This window comes from Chiloscyllium plagiosum, unplaced genomic scaffold (assembly GCF_037043375.1).
Source record: "Chiloscyllium plagiosum isolate Xiang-an unplaced genomic scaffold, Cpla_swu_hap1 HiC_scaffold_19, whole genome shotgun sequence".
Taxonomy (NCBI): Eukaryota; Metazoa; Chordata; class Chondrichthyes; order Orectolobiformes; family Hemiscylliidae; genus Chiloscyllium; species Chiloscyllium plagiosum.
In genome coordinates, this window is record NW_028270157.1 from 66,218,980 (window position 1) to 66,238,940 (window position 19,961).

The following is a 19,961-nucleotide window of genomic DNA, read 5'->3' on the forward strand; positions in this document are numbered from 1 at the left end:
ACCTATATATCCCTGGACATTATGGGCAATTTAGCATGGCCAATTCACCCAACCTGCATATCTTTAGACTGTGGAAGGAAACTGGAAAACCCAAACAAACATGGGGAGAATGTGCAATCTCTACACAGACAGTTGCCTGAGGCTGGAATCGATTCTGGGTCCCTGGTGCTGTGAGGCAGCAATGTTAACCGCTGGGCCACCGTGTGGCTCCAAAATTGTAAAGGGAAAACGTTAGAGATTGGTACTGGGTAAAGACGCTCATGTAATGAGCCAATGCAGGCATGGTGGCTTGAATGGCCTCATTCTGAACCTCGACACTTTGGCTGTCTCTACGGCTCTGTCCACAAGCATCTCCGACCTGGAAGCAGTAAGTGAGCTTGGCTCTCGTTGGAAACATTTTCAGGGTGGATTACCACAATTTTTGAGGAAGTTGAATGCAGCTGGGCTTTAAATATGGCGCCCTAAGAGTGGAAGCTTGAAGTGTCACCTGAAGAAGGGAAAGAGTTCAACTTACCTCTCTCTCCTATCCTTAACAATAGCAACTTTTGAAGAGGATTTGCTTAAATACTTGAAAAGGAAATTCAAGAAAGGAAATTGAAAAGCAAACTTTACAACTTATTTCTTTATTTTTCTATTTTTGTACCTAGGTTCCAGGAATGGTGACGTCATACACTTTTCACTGTTCTCCCATATCCCTGTACTTGAGTACACATGACAATAAAACCTAAACATATTGGAAAGAGCAGGTAGAAAGTGACTCGTTAAATAATTCTTTTGAAAAGCACCACGGGTTACCTGTGGTGTGAGAGATTTTGATTGGCGTTTCATGATTTAAGCTTCATGACCGAGTGGAGATTTATAGACCAAAAGATATTTGGAACAACGGGTTTACGGCAATAGAGAAACCAGAGCCTTATCTCAATAATACTCTGTAATAAATCTAATAAATAAGTAAGTAAATAACAATTGTCTACAGTGTTTGTCTGCAAATATCAAAAGTTTATTGCAACGTAATCACAAAAAAGTATCCAAATAGCCTTCAAACATGATCAAATTAGCAAAATATTCTTCAAATGAAAAGCAGATGTAGCTTTTAACTTTCAATTACTTGTTAGCAAACTGCATGATGTCTTCATTATGTAGTAAGTATATCTTGTTTGGGAGGAACTAGTAACTGTAGAACAAGGACTGGGATTTTCCTCACCTCACCTCTAGATATTTTCTAATCAATTTGCTCAGAAATCACAGAATCACAGAATCTCTACATTGTGGAAGCAGGCTATTTGGCCCAACAAGTCCATACTGATCCTCTGAATAGTATCCCACCCAGACACATTTCTCTACCCTAGTACTCATTATTTCCCCTGACTAATGCACATAACCTATACACCCCTGAAGACTATGGGCAATTTAGCATGGCCAATTCACCTAACCCGCACATCTTTGGATTGTGGGAGGAAACCGGAGCATCCTGAGGAAACCCACACAGACACGGGGAGAATGTGCAAACTCCACACAGACTGACGCCCAAGACTGGAATCGAACCCAGGTCTCTGGCACTGTGAGGCAGCAGTGAAATCACTGAGCCACCATGCCACCCATAATGTATGTTATCACACACATTGATGCAGATGGGACTTGAACTCAAGCCTCCTAGCTCAGCGATAGGGATACTATCATGGCACTAATGGAATTTCCCTGCCTCTGTCCAGATCTGTTGCACTCTAATTGTTAGACGTTGATGTGACAATTAGTGAATAACTGCATTATCATTCTGTTGTGTGGCTAGCAGGAGGTAGAGGGCAAGATAATTGACCACAAAACTGGTTTTTGCCCATTAACTCCATAGTACCGACGTTAAGGGCTGATGTCTCGATAGATTTGCCCATTAGTTACATTATGGACTTTCAGCTTCTGATGTTCCTGTTAATTACCTTACTGGTTGCTGTCGGTTTTGGATGGAAAGTGAAGGCGCAGATGCCTGAGAATGTGGGTTAGTGTTCTTTGCAAGTGCTATACTGCAACAGGACGTGAACCAGTGAATCAGCTCGATGACACCTTTATGATACACCTTTTATGTCGAATTCTGACATTAACAGTGTAATCTTAGCATTCAAAATCACTGTATAAACCTCAAACAGCCTGACTAAAGTGGTGATATACTGCTTTGGTAACTTGACTCAGTTTGGGAGTGTACAGATCCTTTTTTATTAAGAACTCCTGGGGAAGAACTGAGTCCCTTTGTAAGGTGACACTGAGTCTAAAAGCAGCCTGGCATAGGTGAATTGAATCAATGCAAGTAGCAATTTGTAACTCCAAGAGCTGTTCAGAGGAATGACAGACCCAAGGAAGAATTGAAAGGATTACTGTAATAACATCTGGAATTCAACTTAACAAGGATTCAAGGAGCAGAGCGAGTAAGACAAAGTATTTGGAGCTTAGGAGGAACATGAAGGATAAAAGGAAGGAAGCAACATTGTCAGTAAAATGAAGCGTGTTTGCACAGTAACGATTATGTTAAAGTGTTCAAGAACAGATATGCACAACACGACAAGCTGGCCAGCGCTGGATTCATTTTGTTTTGAAGACTATGATGATAATCATCATATTTTTGACAACAGATCAAGCACCAAAGGTCATTTTCATAATTCCAACAAAGTCCAGGAGTGGGGAGATAGTTTGATGAATCAACTTGCTTCGGGATAAGAGACATTCACATTTCCAGGGCAAGATACTGTCAAGACCTGAGAGCTGCTTCAGATCAGAGCACAACAGGTTTCTCACAGGGAGAGATGGTCTTTGTTTTTAAAGTGGTGTTCAATGCTTCAAAAGATGTTCGTCTTTAGTCAGTGACCAGTGCAGGAAAGTACTGGTGCACTTGAGGTGGCAACAAAAATAAATTGGCAATTTTTCTTCATCATATTATTTCATATCACATTTTGGGCCACAGAGTTTATTCCTAAGTGCAGACAGTAGAACAAGATCCTCTCAAAGTTCAGCCTTTCTAAACCTCCTTCCTCAGTCAAAGGCCATGTGTGGTGGATGTTTGATGGATGTGAGACAATGAGATACTCTTACAGAAAAAAATAATGCATGAGGAAAGCAAGATATGGTCCTCAGAGGAAAGGAAATAATATCACCCAACGCAGAGAGATCAACAAACACCTCGATGACTCATTAGTGATGGTACTGCAAAGGTTTAGAGGATAGAAATTCGGATCCCTCTGCTTGGTCAAATATTAATTCCATGACTGAATTTTAAATACTGGATGTGGATGGATTGATCTCCTGTAAAATAAATCAAACCGGTTATTAATGAAGACAATGAATTAATGGAATGGGATACAAGGTTGTGAACCATACCCCATAATAATTATATAACACACTGGAAGAACTCTTATAAGGTGAGATGTTTCAATGTTTTAGTACAAATTTGTCCCAACACATGAAACTTGGAGTTTTTGATTTGGCTCTGTCCCGGCTCAGCTCATCACCTGCTGAAATCCAGATCCATGCCTGTGTTACCTTTAGCTTACATCAAAACCTTTCAGTTTCCACCTTCGTAAACTTAAACTCAGCCAAAACCATACTCCATATATCCTAACTTACACCAAATTCCACTCACAGTGGTGCTCAGTGACCTGCAACAGCCAGTATTTCTGCAACATCTTGATTTAAACATTTCTCATCTCAGGTTGCGCATTCCTTTACTTTTGATGCCGCTACCTCCACCACATTTCTGTAACTTCCTCCAGCCCTATAACCCTTCAAGATCTCTGCTCTCCTACAATCCCTGACCTTCACTACTCCACCCTTGGCAGCCATGCCATCAGCTGCCAAAGCTCTTCCTCCCTAAACCTCTTCCTCCCCAAACCTCTTTTCATCTTAAAGATGCATCTTTGACTAAGGTTTAGCCGCTTGCCCTAAAACCAATGTCGACTTTTTGTTAATACACTGCAGTGCCTTGGGATTGGTCAAGGCTGAAACCACTGTATAAATGGCAACCCTTGTTATTGTTGAAGATGTAATTTTTAACACCCAGCACCTCATCGCATCCTAATTGACTTTCGAGTCTGCTCAGCCTTTTGAGAAAGTTATAACCTTCTCACTCAGGCCTCCATTAAAATTGCAGTCAATCCCAAAGACATTTCGAGTGTGCACTTACCTCTCAACCCAAGTCCCAATTTAGGATTTGGGCACAACAAACTAGATTGACAGTCCATTGCAATACCGTGGGAGTGCTGCTGTGTGAGAGACGCATCCTTCAGATCAAATGTTAAAACAAAGCTGCATTTGTTTTTTTTAAGGTGTATTATAGCCGACCTCAGGACACTGGTTCAGAAAAGTAGTGCACATCAATTACTACTTCTCAGTTGTTTTGTACATTTGAAGTACAGCCCCTCTATTACATTAACTTGCACACAGCAGGTGCTCAAACGGAGCTAGAGATAAAAATCAAACAAGAATTGGATTTGATGTTTTTAGAGGAAGCATGTTGGTCAGGGTCTTTCTGCTTCTCTTCAAATAGTCCATTTGCGTTGACCAGAGAAGGTAGGCGAGTCTCACTTTGACACACAATCTCTCAGCAGTGCAACACCAAATCATAGATCCTATGATTTTCTAACTCAAAGAGTCAGGGCAGAAGGTGTAGCCCTTTGAAACACACAGATAATAAGAGGATTTGTCAATCAGGAGCCTCAAGGCTATTTCCGAAGTGTGATTCCTTCCTCACCTGCATTGCACGTCCCTGAGTCTCAATGGGAAGAGTAAAGGCCAAAATAGAACAAATGATGCACACAGCACTAAAGAGGCATAGAGCTGTTATAGGCCATGTGCCCAGCAGGACCTAGGTGGAGTGAACAGAAAGAATTAGCAGATTGCGTGTTCAAGTTACAATACGGCTAATTGTTCTCATCAAAAAGTCATGAAAGTTGATGACTTTTGAACTGGATGGCTGTTGAAGACAGATTGAAATGGCTAATTCAGGACAATTACCCGGTATCTTCAAATACTTGCCAACACCAATTGTCTTTCAAAGGGAAGCAGTAAAGTGAGTTTTACATGAACATTTTCTTTAAGCTGTTCAAAATCACCTTGGTGCAGTTCTATCAAAGGAGGGGTGTTAGACTGCACTGAGCGACACCCTTTTTCCGAGCTGGGAGTTAGTTTAAACAATTAGAAATAATAATAAAGCAGCTGACACTTTGGTAAATATGAAGTAGAATTCGAAGTGATTCCAACTGAAAACATGAGTGATTCTTTTGCTGAAATAAACTTCAGAAATCATTATGCTCTCACATCTGTTCCTCAAATGTAGGCCACCCCAGGAGACAGAAAAGTGCTCCACTCACCTGCGCTACAAATGGTGCGATCATTGCCCCAATACGAGCCATTGAGCTACAAGAACCTAACCCTAAGGAACGAATAGTTGTGGGATATACCTGGAAAACAACAAATAACAATCCATGCAGTTTTAAACAAAAAAAAGCTAAAAGAGATGCAATTTTCAAAAGCATTCCTAACCAAAACAAAATACTCTCAACCATAAAACTCAAAATGAAAATCCTCCTCAGAGGTCAGTCAGTTACAAAAACAAATATTTAACCCACTTATAACTTCAAAGATGAATAATTGTTTCATAATTCCATCATTTCATAGTTTTAAATTATTGTAATACTGGAAAATCTGCATCCCTCCCTCCACTGAGGTAAGTGGCTTGGAGTCTATTGATACTCAGTCAAGCATTCACAGTAGCTCCTGCTATCTATGTAGATCTTGGGACATGTCATCAATAGTGTCCATTGCAACTGAAGTGTCAGATGGTCTTTTTGTAAAGCTGCATTTGTTGTTTCCTTTCCATTTCAAAGTAGATTTCCTGTCAAGCAATAAAGTGTAGCAGGTGCCTACATCTTTTTCAAAGGCAAGGCCATTTTCTTCAAAGATAAAGTTTGCTGGACATTTAAAACCCAGTCCAAAGCACGACAGGAGTAAAGTTTTGTGTGCATTATGGTACTTGGATAAAGCACTCCAATGCATGCCAACACTTACACAATGCTCATCAATGTAATAATCAAACTACCTTTGCAGCACAGAGCCCTATAATCCATCATTGTGATGAAAACATACTAATTCAAGAACCAGCATCTAACTCTTGAAACTAAAAGTACAACTTTTATCGATTTCAAAACCTGTCGATTAAAGAATTCTAGGAGTGGGTGATAGTTTATTTCTGGAGAATGGGTTTGGGGATTTAGACATGATTCTTTTTTCTGTTGCTGTGAACCAGATTACCTTCAAAATAAACCATGGACCTGTCACCACCAAAACAGCATATGGCCTGAAATGCCCATAGGTGGGATTGCTGAGTGCAGGCTCAGGACCTACACCCTTACCCTAGAGCCAATAAAAGACAACAAGATGGAAACGGAGGAGGGAATCCTGGAACTCGATCCTGCCAATAATTTTAATCCCTCCCAATCTGATCCAACGTGGACAGAAGCATAAAAATCCAGGCCTTAATGTCCACTCAGCAGGGAGTCCCGAGTTATGGTGAACCTGACAACAAAACCAAAGAAGTGGAGTCAACTGGCCCAAGTAACCCAACCTAGTAATCTTAATCAGGACTCCTTGTTAGCCAGGAGTATCAGTAGTGCTCCCCCAAGTGCCCATCAAGTGTCCTTCAGCCTCCCAACTCTCGGCTCTCCTCTTAATTATGGTTTCTTTGGTGACTGATCACCTCCAGACCCCAACATCTACTGCTGCTACTGGTGACTTCTGTACTATAAAAGATTACATCAGTAAGCTTCACACAGGCAAGGAGAGATCCTACCCAGGGTGAGACACATCCCGAGTGAGTATATACTTGGAACAGCATGTGGATTCAGTTTACAGGGGAAAAGGCACTTTTTTTCTTGCTTTTGTATCTCATAGTTTGTAAGTATTGTTTTACAGGATAAATTGAAGCTTAGGTCTAGCACAAATTAGGTGAAACTATAGGAAGACCATATATTTAGCAATTGTTAATAGCTGTTAATTTGACTATCTATGATAGGTTTCTTTCGATTGAAGGTAAATCGGAAAAATGCTTACAAATTTCAAACTAAAAGACTGGTCAGAAATGTTTAAAAAACAAATTAAGAAATAGATAAATGAAATAGAGCTGCAAGGCCAGGAGATGTGTTGTAACTGCATGATATGGGAGCTGGTGAACCCCATTCTGGTTCATAATGACCACATTTGTAGCAAGTATTAGTTTCTTGAGGAACTCCAGCTCAGAGTTGATGAGCTGGAGTCTGAACTTCAAACACTGTGACACATCAGAGAGGGGGAGAGTTACCTGGGTACCGTGTTCAGGAGGAAAAAGAGCAAACTGACCATAGCACCATTGGACAGGGAGCCATTCAAGGGTGATGGGGGGAGAAATGTAGTTGGAATTGGGAGAATGTAGTCAGGGGAATGGAGACCGTTCTCTGTGGCCACGATCAAGAGCTTTGAAGGCTGTGTTAACTGTCTGGTACCTGGGTTCACGATATCTCATCCAGGCTGTAGAGGAACTTAGAGTGGGAGGGGAAAGATCTGGCTGTCATGGTCCATGTAGGTACCAAAAACATAGGTAGAAAGAGGACCTGCTGAGGGAACATGAACAGATAGGGGTTAAAATAAAAGGTAGAACTAAAGATCTCTGGATTACTACCTTAAAAATGAACCGATTGGTTCAGGATCGATGAGACTAAAGAGTTAAACACATGGCTCAAAGCTTGGTGGGAGAAAGAGATTTGAATTCATGGGACATTAGCACCAGCACTGGGGACAGAGAGAGCTATTCAATTGTGATGGGCTCCACCTGAATCATGCTGAGACCAGAGTCCTGGCGAATTGCATAACTACGGCTGGAGGTAGGGCTTTCAACTAAATAGTGGTGGGAGTGGGGGGTAGTTCATTTGCATGGAAAATGTTAAAATCCAAGGAGAAGGTAAGAATGCAGGTTAGTGACGCGGTTGATTGTTATCAGAAGGAAACAAAGAAAGGATAGCACAGGATGTGTTACTTCATATTATACAAAGGGAATCATAAAAGTGGAGGGAAATTCAATATTAGAAAAAACTTAAAGGCTTTGTATTTTAAGGCAGAAAGCATTTGGAAAAAGATCAATGAACTCATGGCGCAAATCAAAGAAAATTATTAAGATCTCACAGCCACTACGGGAACATGGTTACAAGGAGATCAAAACTGGGAATTTAACATTCAGGGATATTTGGTCTTTTGGACAGACAGGAGGGTTGGAAAGTGTGGTGATGCAGCACTATTAATAAGATGAAAGAAAGGCAGTTGCGAGAAATAATCTAAGCTTGGATGGTGTAGAGTCCATTGGAGTGGAGGCAAAAAAAACAGCAAGGGACAAAGGACCTTGGCTGGAGAAGTGCACAGACCCCCAAACAGGAACCACTTTACTGGAAAAGCTATACATCAACAAATAATAAGACCATGTAAAAAAAAGAGCAATAATCATGGGTGACTTTCATCTTCATGTTGACCAGGGTAATCAAATTGGAAAGGCTAGCTATGACAACAAATTCGTAGATTACATTAGGGATAGTTTCCGAGAGCAATATGCCATGGAGCCAAGCAAGGAGCAGGCTATTCTGGATCTGGTAATGAGGCAGATTTAATGAAGGGACCTCAAAGTAAAAAATCCCCGAGGAAGAAGTGATCATAATATTAAAGAATTTAATAACGAGTTCGAGAAACTTGGGTTGGAAACAACTGGTGTTTAACTTAAATAAACTTAGAATGAAATGAGGATAGAGTTAGGTCGAGTGAACTGGGCAGATAGATGAGCTGGAATGAGATTAAGCAAGCAGTGGCTTACATTTAAGGAGATAACTCATGACTCTCAGCAAAACTATATCCCAGAAAGGAGCAAGATTCTAAGAGAGGGATAAACCAACCATGGCTCAGCAAGGAAGTCAGGGAGAGTATTAAATTGAAAGAAAAAGTTTATTAGGAGGAAAAAGTCAGTGATAGCCCTGAAGACTGGGATAAATTCAGAATCCAGTAAAGGAGAACTAAAACAATAATTAAGACTGGGAAAAGTAAACTACAAGGGCAATCTAGGAGAAAGTGAGGACTACAGATGCTGCAGATCAGAGTTGAGAGTGTGGTGCTGGAAAAGTACTTCAACTCCCCTTCTCACTCCACCAAGGACATGCAGGTCCTAGGCTTCCTCCATCACCAAACCCTAACCACCTGACGCCTGGAGGAAGGGTGCCTCTTATTCCGTCTTGGGACCCTGCAACCATGTGGGATCAATGTGGATTCACCAGTTTCCTAATTTTTCCTCCTTCCACCTTATCCCAGTCCCAAGCCTCCAACTGAGCGCCGCACTCTTGACCTGTCCATCTTCCTTTCCACCTATCCACTCCACCCTCCTCTCCAACCTATCACCTTCTCCCCCACCCCAGTTTCATTTACCTGTTGCATTCCCAGCTACTGTTCCCCTGCCCCACCTTCTCCCATTTATCTCTCAGCCCCCCCCCTGGCCCACAAGCCTCATTCCTGATGAAGGGCTTATGCCTGAAACGTTGACTCTCCTGCTCCTCAGATGCTGCCTGACCTGCTGTGCTTTGCCAGCACCACACTCTCAACTACAAGGGCAATCTAGTGTGGAATATAAAAACTGACAACAAGAGCTTCTTTAAATACATATTAAGGAAGATAGAGCTCAAAATGGACATAGGCTCCTTAGAAAATGAGATGGTTATTGGGAACAAAGAAATGCCAGAGGAGTTAAACAGATATCTTACTTCAGTCTTAACAGTAGAAGATACTTCGAACATACCTTTAACACTAACGAACATGACGGAGAGATTAAGTATCATCACTATCACTAAAAGAAGCAGTATTAGACAAACAAATAGGGGCTAATCATAAATAAGTCCTCTCGCCCTAATGGCTTGCATCTTAGGATCCTAAAAGAGGTACCTACGAGATATTGGATGCATTGGGTGTTATTTTCCAAAAATAGTTGGATTTTGAATGAGTACCACTTCAGGGCTCAACTGCTCAGTACCTGCACCCACTTTCCCTTAAGAGTCAAGACCACCACACTGATATCTTATTCTATGCCTAACAATGGACATAGCCAATTTAGATGACTTGCCAGGTTAAATACCTCTGCTGGTACTTTTGTGGTATGGTGGTAATGACGCTACCTGTGGACCAGGAGGCCTGGGTTCAAGTCCCACCTGGTTCAGAGGTGTGTAATAACATCTTTGAATGGGTTGATTGGAAAATACCTACAAAGTTTCCTCCCACAGTTCAAAGATGTGCAAGTTAGGTGAATTGGCAATGCTGAATTGCCCATAGTGCCTGAGGATGTCCGGGTTAGGTGACTTAGCCACAGGAAATGCAGAGTTACAGAGATAGGGTAGGTAGCTGGGTCTGGGTGGGTTACTCTTCAGAGGGTCAGTGTGAACCTGTTGGGCCGAAGGGCCTGTTTCCACTCAGTAGGGATTCTATGATGATGATTCTATGAAAGTAACTGTGCATTCTCAAATTTCTGCCAGGTCCCATTATTTGCTGGTGTGTATAAGGGAGGGCTTTCGTTTTGGGAGTTGATTGGTGATTGTTCTCTTGCAAATTACAGGAGGAACATACTGCAGATGCTGAAAGTCTGAAATGAAACAGAACTTGTTGGAAATACTCAGAAGGTGTGGAGAATCAGTGGAGAAAAAAAAACATTGCAGACTGTTGATCTGTCATCAAGTACTGCTGTTTCTGTCTTACCAGATACTCTGAGTTTATTTCAGATTTTAGTCAGTCTTTCATCAGTATTGAATAGTCATTTTCAACTTGGCTTTAAAACAAAGAGTTGGTTGTAATTTAATTGGTATGAAAACAAAACAGTCATCTTATAGAGTCATATGGTTTCCTCTAGTTTCCTACAAAACTACACCTATATTAAATTCTCAACCAGGAACAAGGTGAAATGGTACTCATGCCAATCTCAAGAACCCTGTTAGACCCAGAGCAAAAGGGAGAGACTTAAAGAAGAACTTAATTAAGTTTAACACACAAACAGTTTATTAGGTTTTGCCCAGGGGTTGGGTTCAGATCATTAATCCAAAAGCTCTCTTACAGCTACCAGACTCCTGGTATTTAAATGAAGGTCAAATGCACTTAAAATATACACAAGGAGAACTATTTCCTGCCATTTAACTGGGTAGAACAACTAAAGATGGCAGGTAACTCTCACATTGCACGGACCATGATCAGGCCCAGTCATCTTGTCTTCAGTTAAACATTGCAACATTGGCCTGAGGACACGTTTGACCACTCCATTTCTCCAGCAGGATTAAGAGTTCAGGTTGTAAACCAGGGAAACTGTAAAATTTGTCTGACCTGTATTCCCTTCAATTGGCCCGTGCTACTGAGAATTCACAGTGAATTTGCTTTGACTCAGAACTACACAAAAACTAAATCATTAATCTGGTTTTAAAGAGCCAAGAATCATTTTACAAGCCAACCAAAATATTATGGGGACGTGCAACAAAATACCTCACACACAAACAATGACAGAACCATCAAGGGTACGTTCAGCAAGATTCTCCCTCTGGTTCTGTAGCTTCACTGGGCACTGGCCTCTGAATTGAGCTGACATGGCCAATCACAGATTCTCTAACCAGCCCTTTGTAGCAGCAGTACACCAGTAACAAACTCGCAAAGACCAAATTAAAACCTCAAACATGAAGTGACAATCTTCAGAGTTCAGTTCCCCCACCTCATCTTCCCCATTCAACATAGGATTTTATTTCCCTTGCTGAACTCCAGATACCAAGGTAAATTAGGAAGTACAGGTAAGATTAAGGTGACAATAGGAGTATATAGTAAAGTTTTGATAAGGGAACATATTTCAGCAACCATTTCAGGATTGTGGAACATGGAAAGACATAGATGTTCCAAACTGAGGGGAAATCATTTGGTTTCTTCTTCTCAAATGAGCAAAAAGGACTGATCACATTTACCCTCTTTGTTCATATATCCTTCACCCATGTTCATCTACTTTCCAATCTGCGCTTTCATCTCAATATCAAACCCTAGAAAATAAATTCCACTGCCTCAAAGCTCCTCATGTAAAGATATCTCTCCTGCTCTCTGCTGTAAATCTGATATTCCATATAGTTAGCAAGGGACCCTCATTCTATTCAGCTGCTGGAAATATTCTGTATCTATTGGCCCTGTCACACCTTTTCATAGTGTTAAACAGTTCAACCTTATCATCCCATAATCTGGTTTGGTAAAATGTCCAACCTTTCAGGTGTTTCTTTGTAATTTTCAGGAAGGGCAGTAACCTAATGAATATGTAGCAAACGCATCATGTCTGCCCAGACTCTTGAAGAGAGCTATCTAATTAATCCCACTTGCCCATTCTTTTGCCAAAGCCCTGCAGTTATTTTCCTTTTGGGTCTATGGCAAGGAATATGTTTGCTCCCTACAGGGAATTAAAATTCAAACACATTTTAGAATGTAGAAGGTGTTTTTTATCCTGAAGACCATTTTTAATGCTAGCCTACCAATGAACAAACATTTTGAATTCAGTTTGGGAAACTGCGGTAGCCAGATTTGAACATTCACCCTCCGGCTTGCTAATCAGGTGCTGAAATCTCCAGGTTCCCAATATCCAGTGATAGGCCTTAGATCAGATTTGGGATTATCACAATCTCTCCTCACACTTACTTCCACTAAAGTTACTCCAAGGTTGTTTCAGCATTAGGGCTAACATGGAACACTACAGAACTCAGCAGACTGCAGATTTAATTGAGCTGCAATTATCAAGGCTATTCTAATAGTGAATACAATGAAAAGGCTCCTTGGAACAGAGAAGCATTTTCCCAAAACAATTTCTTACATTTCAGAAGAGATAACAGTGTTGCCTTCCATGGCAGGGTCCAGTCCCCACTGTACTTGCAATGGGTGTTCCCTGCATCCTACCTACCTCTGCAGTGTAGATATAGATGATGGTGAAATTTGCAGACACAAGGGCTCGGAGAATAAAAAGTAAAGTGGTCAACATAGACCTAGGAAAGAAAGAAATGTTTACATTTAAATGTCATCTTTCAACTTCTCAAAAGTGATTTTTTTTAAAGCAATGAAGTTATGTAATGTGCTAATTTACACACCAGCCATGCCCCACAACCAGCAATTTGGTAATGACCAGATCATTCATTTCAGATCATGCTGGTTGGGAAACTGAAACCTCAGGACAGATACCAGAGGCAACTTTCTTGTTCACCTGGAAACAATGTCATGGAATCTTTCATGTCCAGCTGAGAGGTCCTTATCTTAACCTTCCATTTGAAATAGGGCACCTCTCAATCCTCCAATATTGCACTATTCTGCAACTCAGAAGAGTACAAACACAAAGCCAAATGCATAATTTGCTGGTTTGAAGTGGATGTAATCTGATTTATGAAGAGTACTTTGGATATTTCAGAAGATCTAATCTAACCCTTGCTGCATGGCACATGCTTAAGTATCAGAATTGGCAACTTCTCGAAAAGATGATATCTGCAAAAATGCAACATTGTAGTGTCACCCTAGATGATGCACAAAGCACTTGAGCGTGCCTTGTACTATCTCAGTTGATGATAGTGCTCACCACTGAACCATGGTTGACAATGACAAGCCAGGTAATGATTCACATCAACTAACAGCACATAAAATACCTGCAGCTGCAGAAGGATTAACGCCTTCACCTGATGACATTTGCAAAGAGAAATTCTGAACTGGGAAGGCAAAGCTGATAAAAATCACAAATTACAGGTACACAATTCGCATGGGGAGTGAAGCATGTGCCAAAAGAGTTAAGACTGCAGTTTTCCTTTTTCAGCCCAGAATACTATCCAGTTTCTTTGTGGCAAACACCACAAAAATGCTGCTAAATTGGCATCACTTCAGTAAAAACCATCTCGGGTTGCAGACTGGCATGTACACTGTTTCTGAGTGTGCACTCCCAGATGAGACTGGGTCAATGACATGCTTCCTGCCTTTCTCAAAGATCACTGGCATCCTATTAAGTGGTTCACAAGTTGGATCTCAAGTTAATAACGGGAAGGCCGTCAAACCAAAAATAACGTCACAATCACAGTTTGCAGCCTGCCGTGTACTTTTGTAAAATTTGCCACAATAGCAATTAAATAAAACAGTGAGAGTTACAAATTAACAATTCAGCCTTCAAAGAGATTTCAGTCTCCTAAAGATTAGGTTTTTAGAATACTCAGTACCAAGAACAACAAAGGGACAGACATGGTGATGAAAAGGATTCATGATGATTAGGGGTAGAGAAGGGATACACAGAAAGAAGGGGTTATGTGCAAATGATAGCTGAGTGAAAGTAAGGAATATGCATATAATAGTTGGAGAGGTTGAAGGGCAGCTATGGTGAAGCTAGAGCACAAGAGTAAATGGACCGGTGAAGGACTCGATGCAGGATAAGAGGGGCCGAAATGATAGGAATAGATGGATAACGGAGAACATGGATATGGAAAATCAGGCAAAGTGAAACAGATCTAATTAGGTGAAGGGATGAAGGAGGTCTACCTAGAAGATCCATGACACATGAAGCCATTTTGCAGCACCTTCTTTGACTGTAGAACTCAATGGATATCGTGAAAAAACTCTTTCCTGTAATAGCCAAGAGATGATGGCTGAAAACCTGTAGCCAATAGCCATCTTACCTGCTGCTGCAGATGTTAAGGAGGAGGAAAAAAATCCCAGAGGCCGCCATAGTGAGTGCCAAACTGCGACGTCTTCCCAAAGACTCAATGATAAAAGGGCTAAATGGAATAACTGAAAGATAAGAGATTAGACAATAAGATAAGGACAGGACGGTGGGTGGCGCGGTGGCTCAGTGGTTAGCTCTGCTGCCTCACAGCGCCAGAGACTCAGGTTCCAGCTTTGGGCAATCGTCTGTGTGGAGTTTGCACGTTCTCCCCGTGTCTGTGTGGGTTTCCTCCGCGTGCCCCGGTTTCCTCCCACAGTCCAAAGATGTGCAGGTTAGGTGAATTGGCTGTGTTAAATTGCCCATAGTGTTCTGGGATGTATAGGTTAGATGTATTAGTCAGGGGTAAATATAGGGTAAGGGGGTTGGGTCTGGGTTGGTTACTCTTCAGAGGGTTGGTATGGACTTGTTGGGCCGAAGGGTCTTTTTCCACACTGTAGGGATTCTAAATTCTAAAAGAGGAATAATTCAACTCAAACTGCATGTGGGATTTGTTTTCTATTTTAATTCTGTAAAAGGAAATGGACGTCATTAGCAAGGTCAACATTTGGTGTCCATCCTTAATTGCCGCTAAAACTAAATGGCTGGCATCATTGAGATCAGCCACATTGCTGTGATTCTGGACTCACACATAGGCCAGATCAGGTGACAATGGCAGATATTCCGAAAAGGTGTTAGTGTACCAGATACATTTGCACAACAATCATCTCACCATTACCATTAGACTAGTTTCCTTAACTTAATTTAAATGTCACCATCAGCTATAGCGGGATTCAAACTACAAGAGTATGAGCTTAAATCTCCAGATTACCAGGAAGAGAAATCAGAGTTAATGCTTCAGGTCCAGTGACCCTTCCTTAGAATTCATTTAACTCTGACTTCTCTCCAAAGATGCTGCCAGACCTACTGAGCTTTACCAGCGATTTTGGTTTTTGTTTCTGATTTCCAGCATCTGCCATTCTTTTGGTTTTTCTCGAGATTACTAGTTTGGGGAGTCTCATTATCCAATACGTCCTCCTTGTGATATTTATAAGCAAATAAATGGAACTCTCGATTAAAAACAACTAAAATTTGATGTTGGCTTTACGTTGTTTAATTGAGGAATTAATTGAATGCAAATTATTGTCTCTGTGAGACAGGCCTCCAGTTTCTCACCCATGTTGCCAGTCATCACGTGGACAGTATTGGTGTGAGACTATTCAAGGCTGAAGACATTATCTGTTTCAGCTGAAACCAATCACTTACTGACAAATACCTTGAACAAAAACTTTTTTTGTAAAAAAAAGAGCAATTTTCACTGTTATGGGCACGATTGAATAAAGCCAAATGTTTTGTCTGGTGTTGCGTTGATCCATTGATTACGATAAGCTGAGCATCACAAAATCCCTATAGTGTGGAACCAGGCCATTCAGCTCATTGACCCTCTGAAGAAAATCCCACCCAGACTTACGCACCTCATCCTCTCCCATAACCCTCCTTTTCCCATGCACTTTGGGCAATTTAGCAAAGCCAATCTGCCTAACCTGCATGTCTTTGGACTATGGGAGGAAACCAGAGCACACAGAGGAGAATGTGCAAACTCCACACAGACAGTCACCCTAGGCTGGAATTGAACCTGGGTCCCTGGCACTGAGATGCTGCAGTGCTAGCCACTGAATCACCATACTGCTATCAGTCTAAAACCCCTTGGGAGATTAACCTGGCAAAGGGATTTTTCTGAGAGCTATTTATGGTGCATTTGGCACCTTAGAAACGTAAGTATATTTGCCAATTTTGAGGCCTCAGGACATCAGAAGATCACTTGATAACAATGGATTATTCTCAAAGTGTAGTCACTGTTGTAATGCAGGGAGACCTGGCAGCCAATGTGAGTACAAATGGTAATTCAGTATCATTTGTGTTAAGTGTTGGTTGAGGGGCGAATGTGACCTTTAACCAGGACACAAGGCAAATTCTCTTTTTTGTAAGTGTGTCCCCGGAACCTTTTACATTCACCTTACTTTATAATGTTTCATTCAGGAGACAGCATTCTGATGGTGCAGTACTCCTTCAATACTGGGGCCTGAATGTGATCTCGATCTTCTGCTCAAGTTCCTCAAGCGTAACTTGAGACCATAGCCTTCAGCCTCAGAGGCGTGGGTGCTATCACAGTGCCAAGGCTGACATCTTAACGCACTGATGAAAGATTGCAGCCATTTCCCAACAACATATAATTCCTGCTCACAACTCCTCCGATTAAGGTCATGTTCCTGTTCCAGATTTTCTCCAAGGGAAGCTGTGTCAGTCCTCACAACCACATCCAGGAGTGTGGCACCATGAAATGAGATGGAATAGGTCTTTGTTTCTGAGAATCTCAATACAGCCTGGAATTCCCAGCAAATTTAAAACCACCAGAAAATTCCAACTGATCTTTGATCAATGGCCATCTAATTAACTCAAGTCACTATCTGCGACTTGGTCTGACTGGTGAGGTAAATTAATGTTTATGCAACTTAGTGAGTCTCTGCCATAGGAAGGATGCTGCGAAACTCGAAAGAGTTCAAAATAGATCTAAAAGGATGTTGCCAGGGTTGGAAGGTTTGAGCTATAGGGAGAGGTTGAATAGGCTGGGGAGAAAGTGAGGTCTGCAGATGCTGGAGATCAGAGCTGAAAATGTGTTGCTGGAAAAGCGCAGCAGGTCAGGCAGCATCCAGGGAACAGGAGAATCTTAGGCAGCATCCAGGGAACAGGAGAATCTCAGGCAGCATCCAGGGAACAGGAGAATAGGCTGGGGCTGTTCTTCCCGGAGCATCGGAGGCAGAGGGGTGACCTAACAGAAGTTTATACAATCATGAGGGGCATGGATAAGGTAGATAGGCAAGGTCTTTTCCCGGGGTGGGGGAGGCTAAAGCTAGAGGGCATTGGTTTAAGGTGAGAGGGGAAAGATTTAAAATGGACCTAAAGGGCAATTTTTCATGCAGAGGGTGGTGCATGTATGGAATGAGCTGCTAGAGGACGTGGTGGAGGTTGTTACAGTTACAACATTTAAAAGGCATCTGGATGGGTATATGAATAGGAAGGGTTTAGAGGGATATGGGTCAAATGCTGGCAAATTGGACTAGATTTGTCTAGTATATCTGGTCAGTATGGATGAGTTGGACTGAAGGGACTGTTTCTGTGCTGTCCATCGCTAAGACTCTATGAGTTGTTGCGCAGAGGTCATCAGCAAAAGAACATGACCAATAAAACACAGAAGGCTATGAGGCATATTGGAAAGCACAGTGATTGCAGCGTCCATAATGGCAATGCCAGCTTTACAATTGGGTGGCACTGGTTGGATGAAAATTTACCTCCATAGTTGTTTAGAAAGGGAAAGCAGTGGAAATATTTTAAACTATTTAGATGGAGAAAAGAGACGCACTGGATATTTCACTCAAGGAGCCAGCATAGGGAAAAAGAGGGTGAATGGTGTCTCTCCTGTGCTCCCATATCAATTTTAACATTGGATTATGAATGCGTGCATGCTCATATTGTATGAATTCAGTGCACTGCAGTAACCGTAAGGCTGTATGTTGAAAGGGGTGAATAAGACAAAGGCTCTGTGAGGTGAGAACACACTTGTAGTTAGGCCAATACTGTATCACAGGAATATGGCTTCTCAATCTTACCATGGTAATAACAGGGTGCGAGGAACAGCCGAGACTGTTAATGCCAACTGATGTGTCAGAAGAAAATCATTTTGGTTATTGTAACAGTAACTTCTTTATTAATTTTACACCGACAGCCACTGAAACACAAGCACCTGCAACCGGAATCTGACTCTCACTGTGTAATCAGTGTACAGTCTCGATTTGCTCAATGTTAGAGATGGTCATGAGGAACACTCTAAACTTTCTTTTAATAAAGTGCCTATGATTCTGAGCAGGAGATAAACTAAAAATATGACAACATATTTGAATGCATTTGATCAGAAAATCTCACTGAGAAACAAAGAAGGAACACACATTTACAAGGTTTCTTCACAAATCTTAGATGCCTATTTACAGCTAATATAAGATCTGCACTGCTATTACAATCACTACATAACCTAAGTCACTCATTATGTACGCAACCTTTTCTCAAACACAATCCTCAATTAAGTACGTCACTGTAATAATTCCATTCTTGTTCAATGGACTTGGTTGAATTCCAGTCATGTAACTTCCATAAACCAGTTCTTACAAATATTTTATGGTAAAAAAATTAAGATGCATATCTAGAAGGGCAAATGCATCATTTATAATTAGTTAATAGCATGGAAATTTTACTGGAAAACAGCTTTTGCTCCAATTTAAGCAATCTGTTTGACACATAAGGGAAAAAGTCCAATTCCAACCTTGTTCTCACCAGATACCAAACCGAGAGAGACACAAGTCAATAGACAATAGACAATAGGTGCAGGAGTAGGCCATTCTGCCCTTTGAGCCTGCACCACCATTCAATATGATCATGGCTGATCATCCTTAATCAGTATCATGTTCCTGCCTTATCTCCATAACCCTTGATTCCACTATCCTCGAGAGCTCTATCCAACTCTTTCTTAAATGAATCCAGAGACTGGGCCTCCACTGCCCTCTGGGGAAGAGCATTCCACATAGCCACCACTCTCTGGGTGAAGAAGTTTCTCCTCATCCCTGTCCTAAATGGTCTACCCCGTATTTTTAAGCTGTGTCCTCTGGTTTGGCACTCACCCATCAGCGGAAACATGATTCCTGCCTCCAGAGTGTCCAATCCTTTAATAATCTTATATGTCTCAATCAGATCCCCTCTCAGTCTTCTAAACTTGAGGGTATACAAGCCCAATCGCTCCAGTCTTTCAGCGTAAGGTAGTCCCGCCAAACCAGGAATTGATCTCGTGAACCTACGCTGCACTCCCTCAATAGCCAGAATGTCTTTCCTCAAATGTGGAGACCAGAACTGCACACAATACTCCAGGTGTGGTCTCACAGGGCCCTGTACAGCTGCAGAAGAACATCTTTGCTTCTATACTCAATCCCTCTTGTTATGAACTGAAAATATGTTGCTGGAAAAGTGCGGCAGGTCGGGCAGCATCCAAGGAACAGGAGAATCGACGTTTCGGGCATAAGCCCTTCTTCATTCCTGAAATTGAGTCGTTTATCACTACTCTTTGTTTCCTGTCAGCCAACCAACTTTCAATCCAAGT

The 19,961-nt window shown here is 41.6% G+C and overlaps 1 protein-coding gene across 5 annotated transcripts in view; it reads right to left on the bottom strand.

Annotated features, from left to right (window-relative positions):
• Window positions 1-984: 984 nt before the first annotated feature.
• The window catches only part of svopl (SVOP-like), a 166,469-nt gene continuing 147,492 nt past the window's right edge, over window positions 985-19,961 (bottom strand). For all 5 annotated transcript variants that reach the window (XM_087997504.1, XM_043708975.2, XM_043708979.2 and 2 more), the window contains 5 exons: window positions 14,736-14,847; window positions 12,995-13,076; window positions 5,352-5,441; window positions 4,733-4,846; window positions 985-3,288 (listed from right to left, as the gene is read on the bottom strand). In XM_087997504.1, coding sequence (XP_087853630.1) covers window positions 3,259-3,288; window positions 4,733-4,846; window positions 5,352-5,441; window positions 12,995-13,076; window positions 14,736-14,847 — 428 coding nt within the window. In that variant the 3' untranslated portion in view covers window positions 985-3,258. The remainder of the gene's footprint in view (window positions 3,289-4,732; window positions 4,847-5,351; window positions 5,442-12,994; window positions 13,077-14,735; window positions 14,848-19,961) is intronic.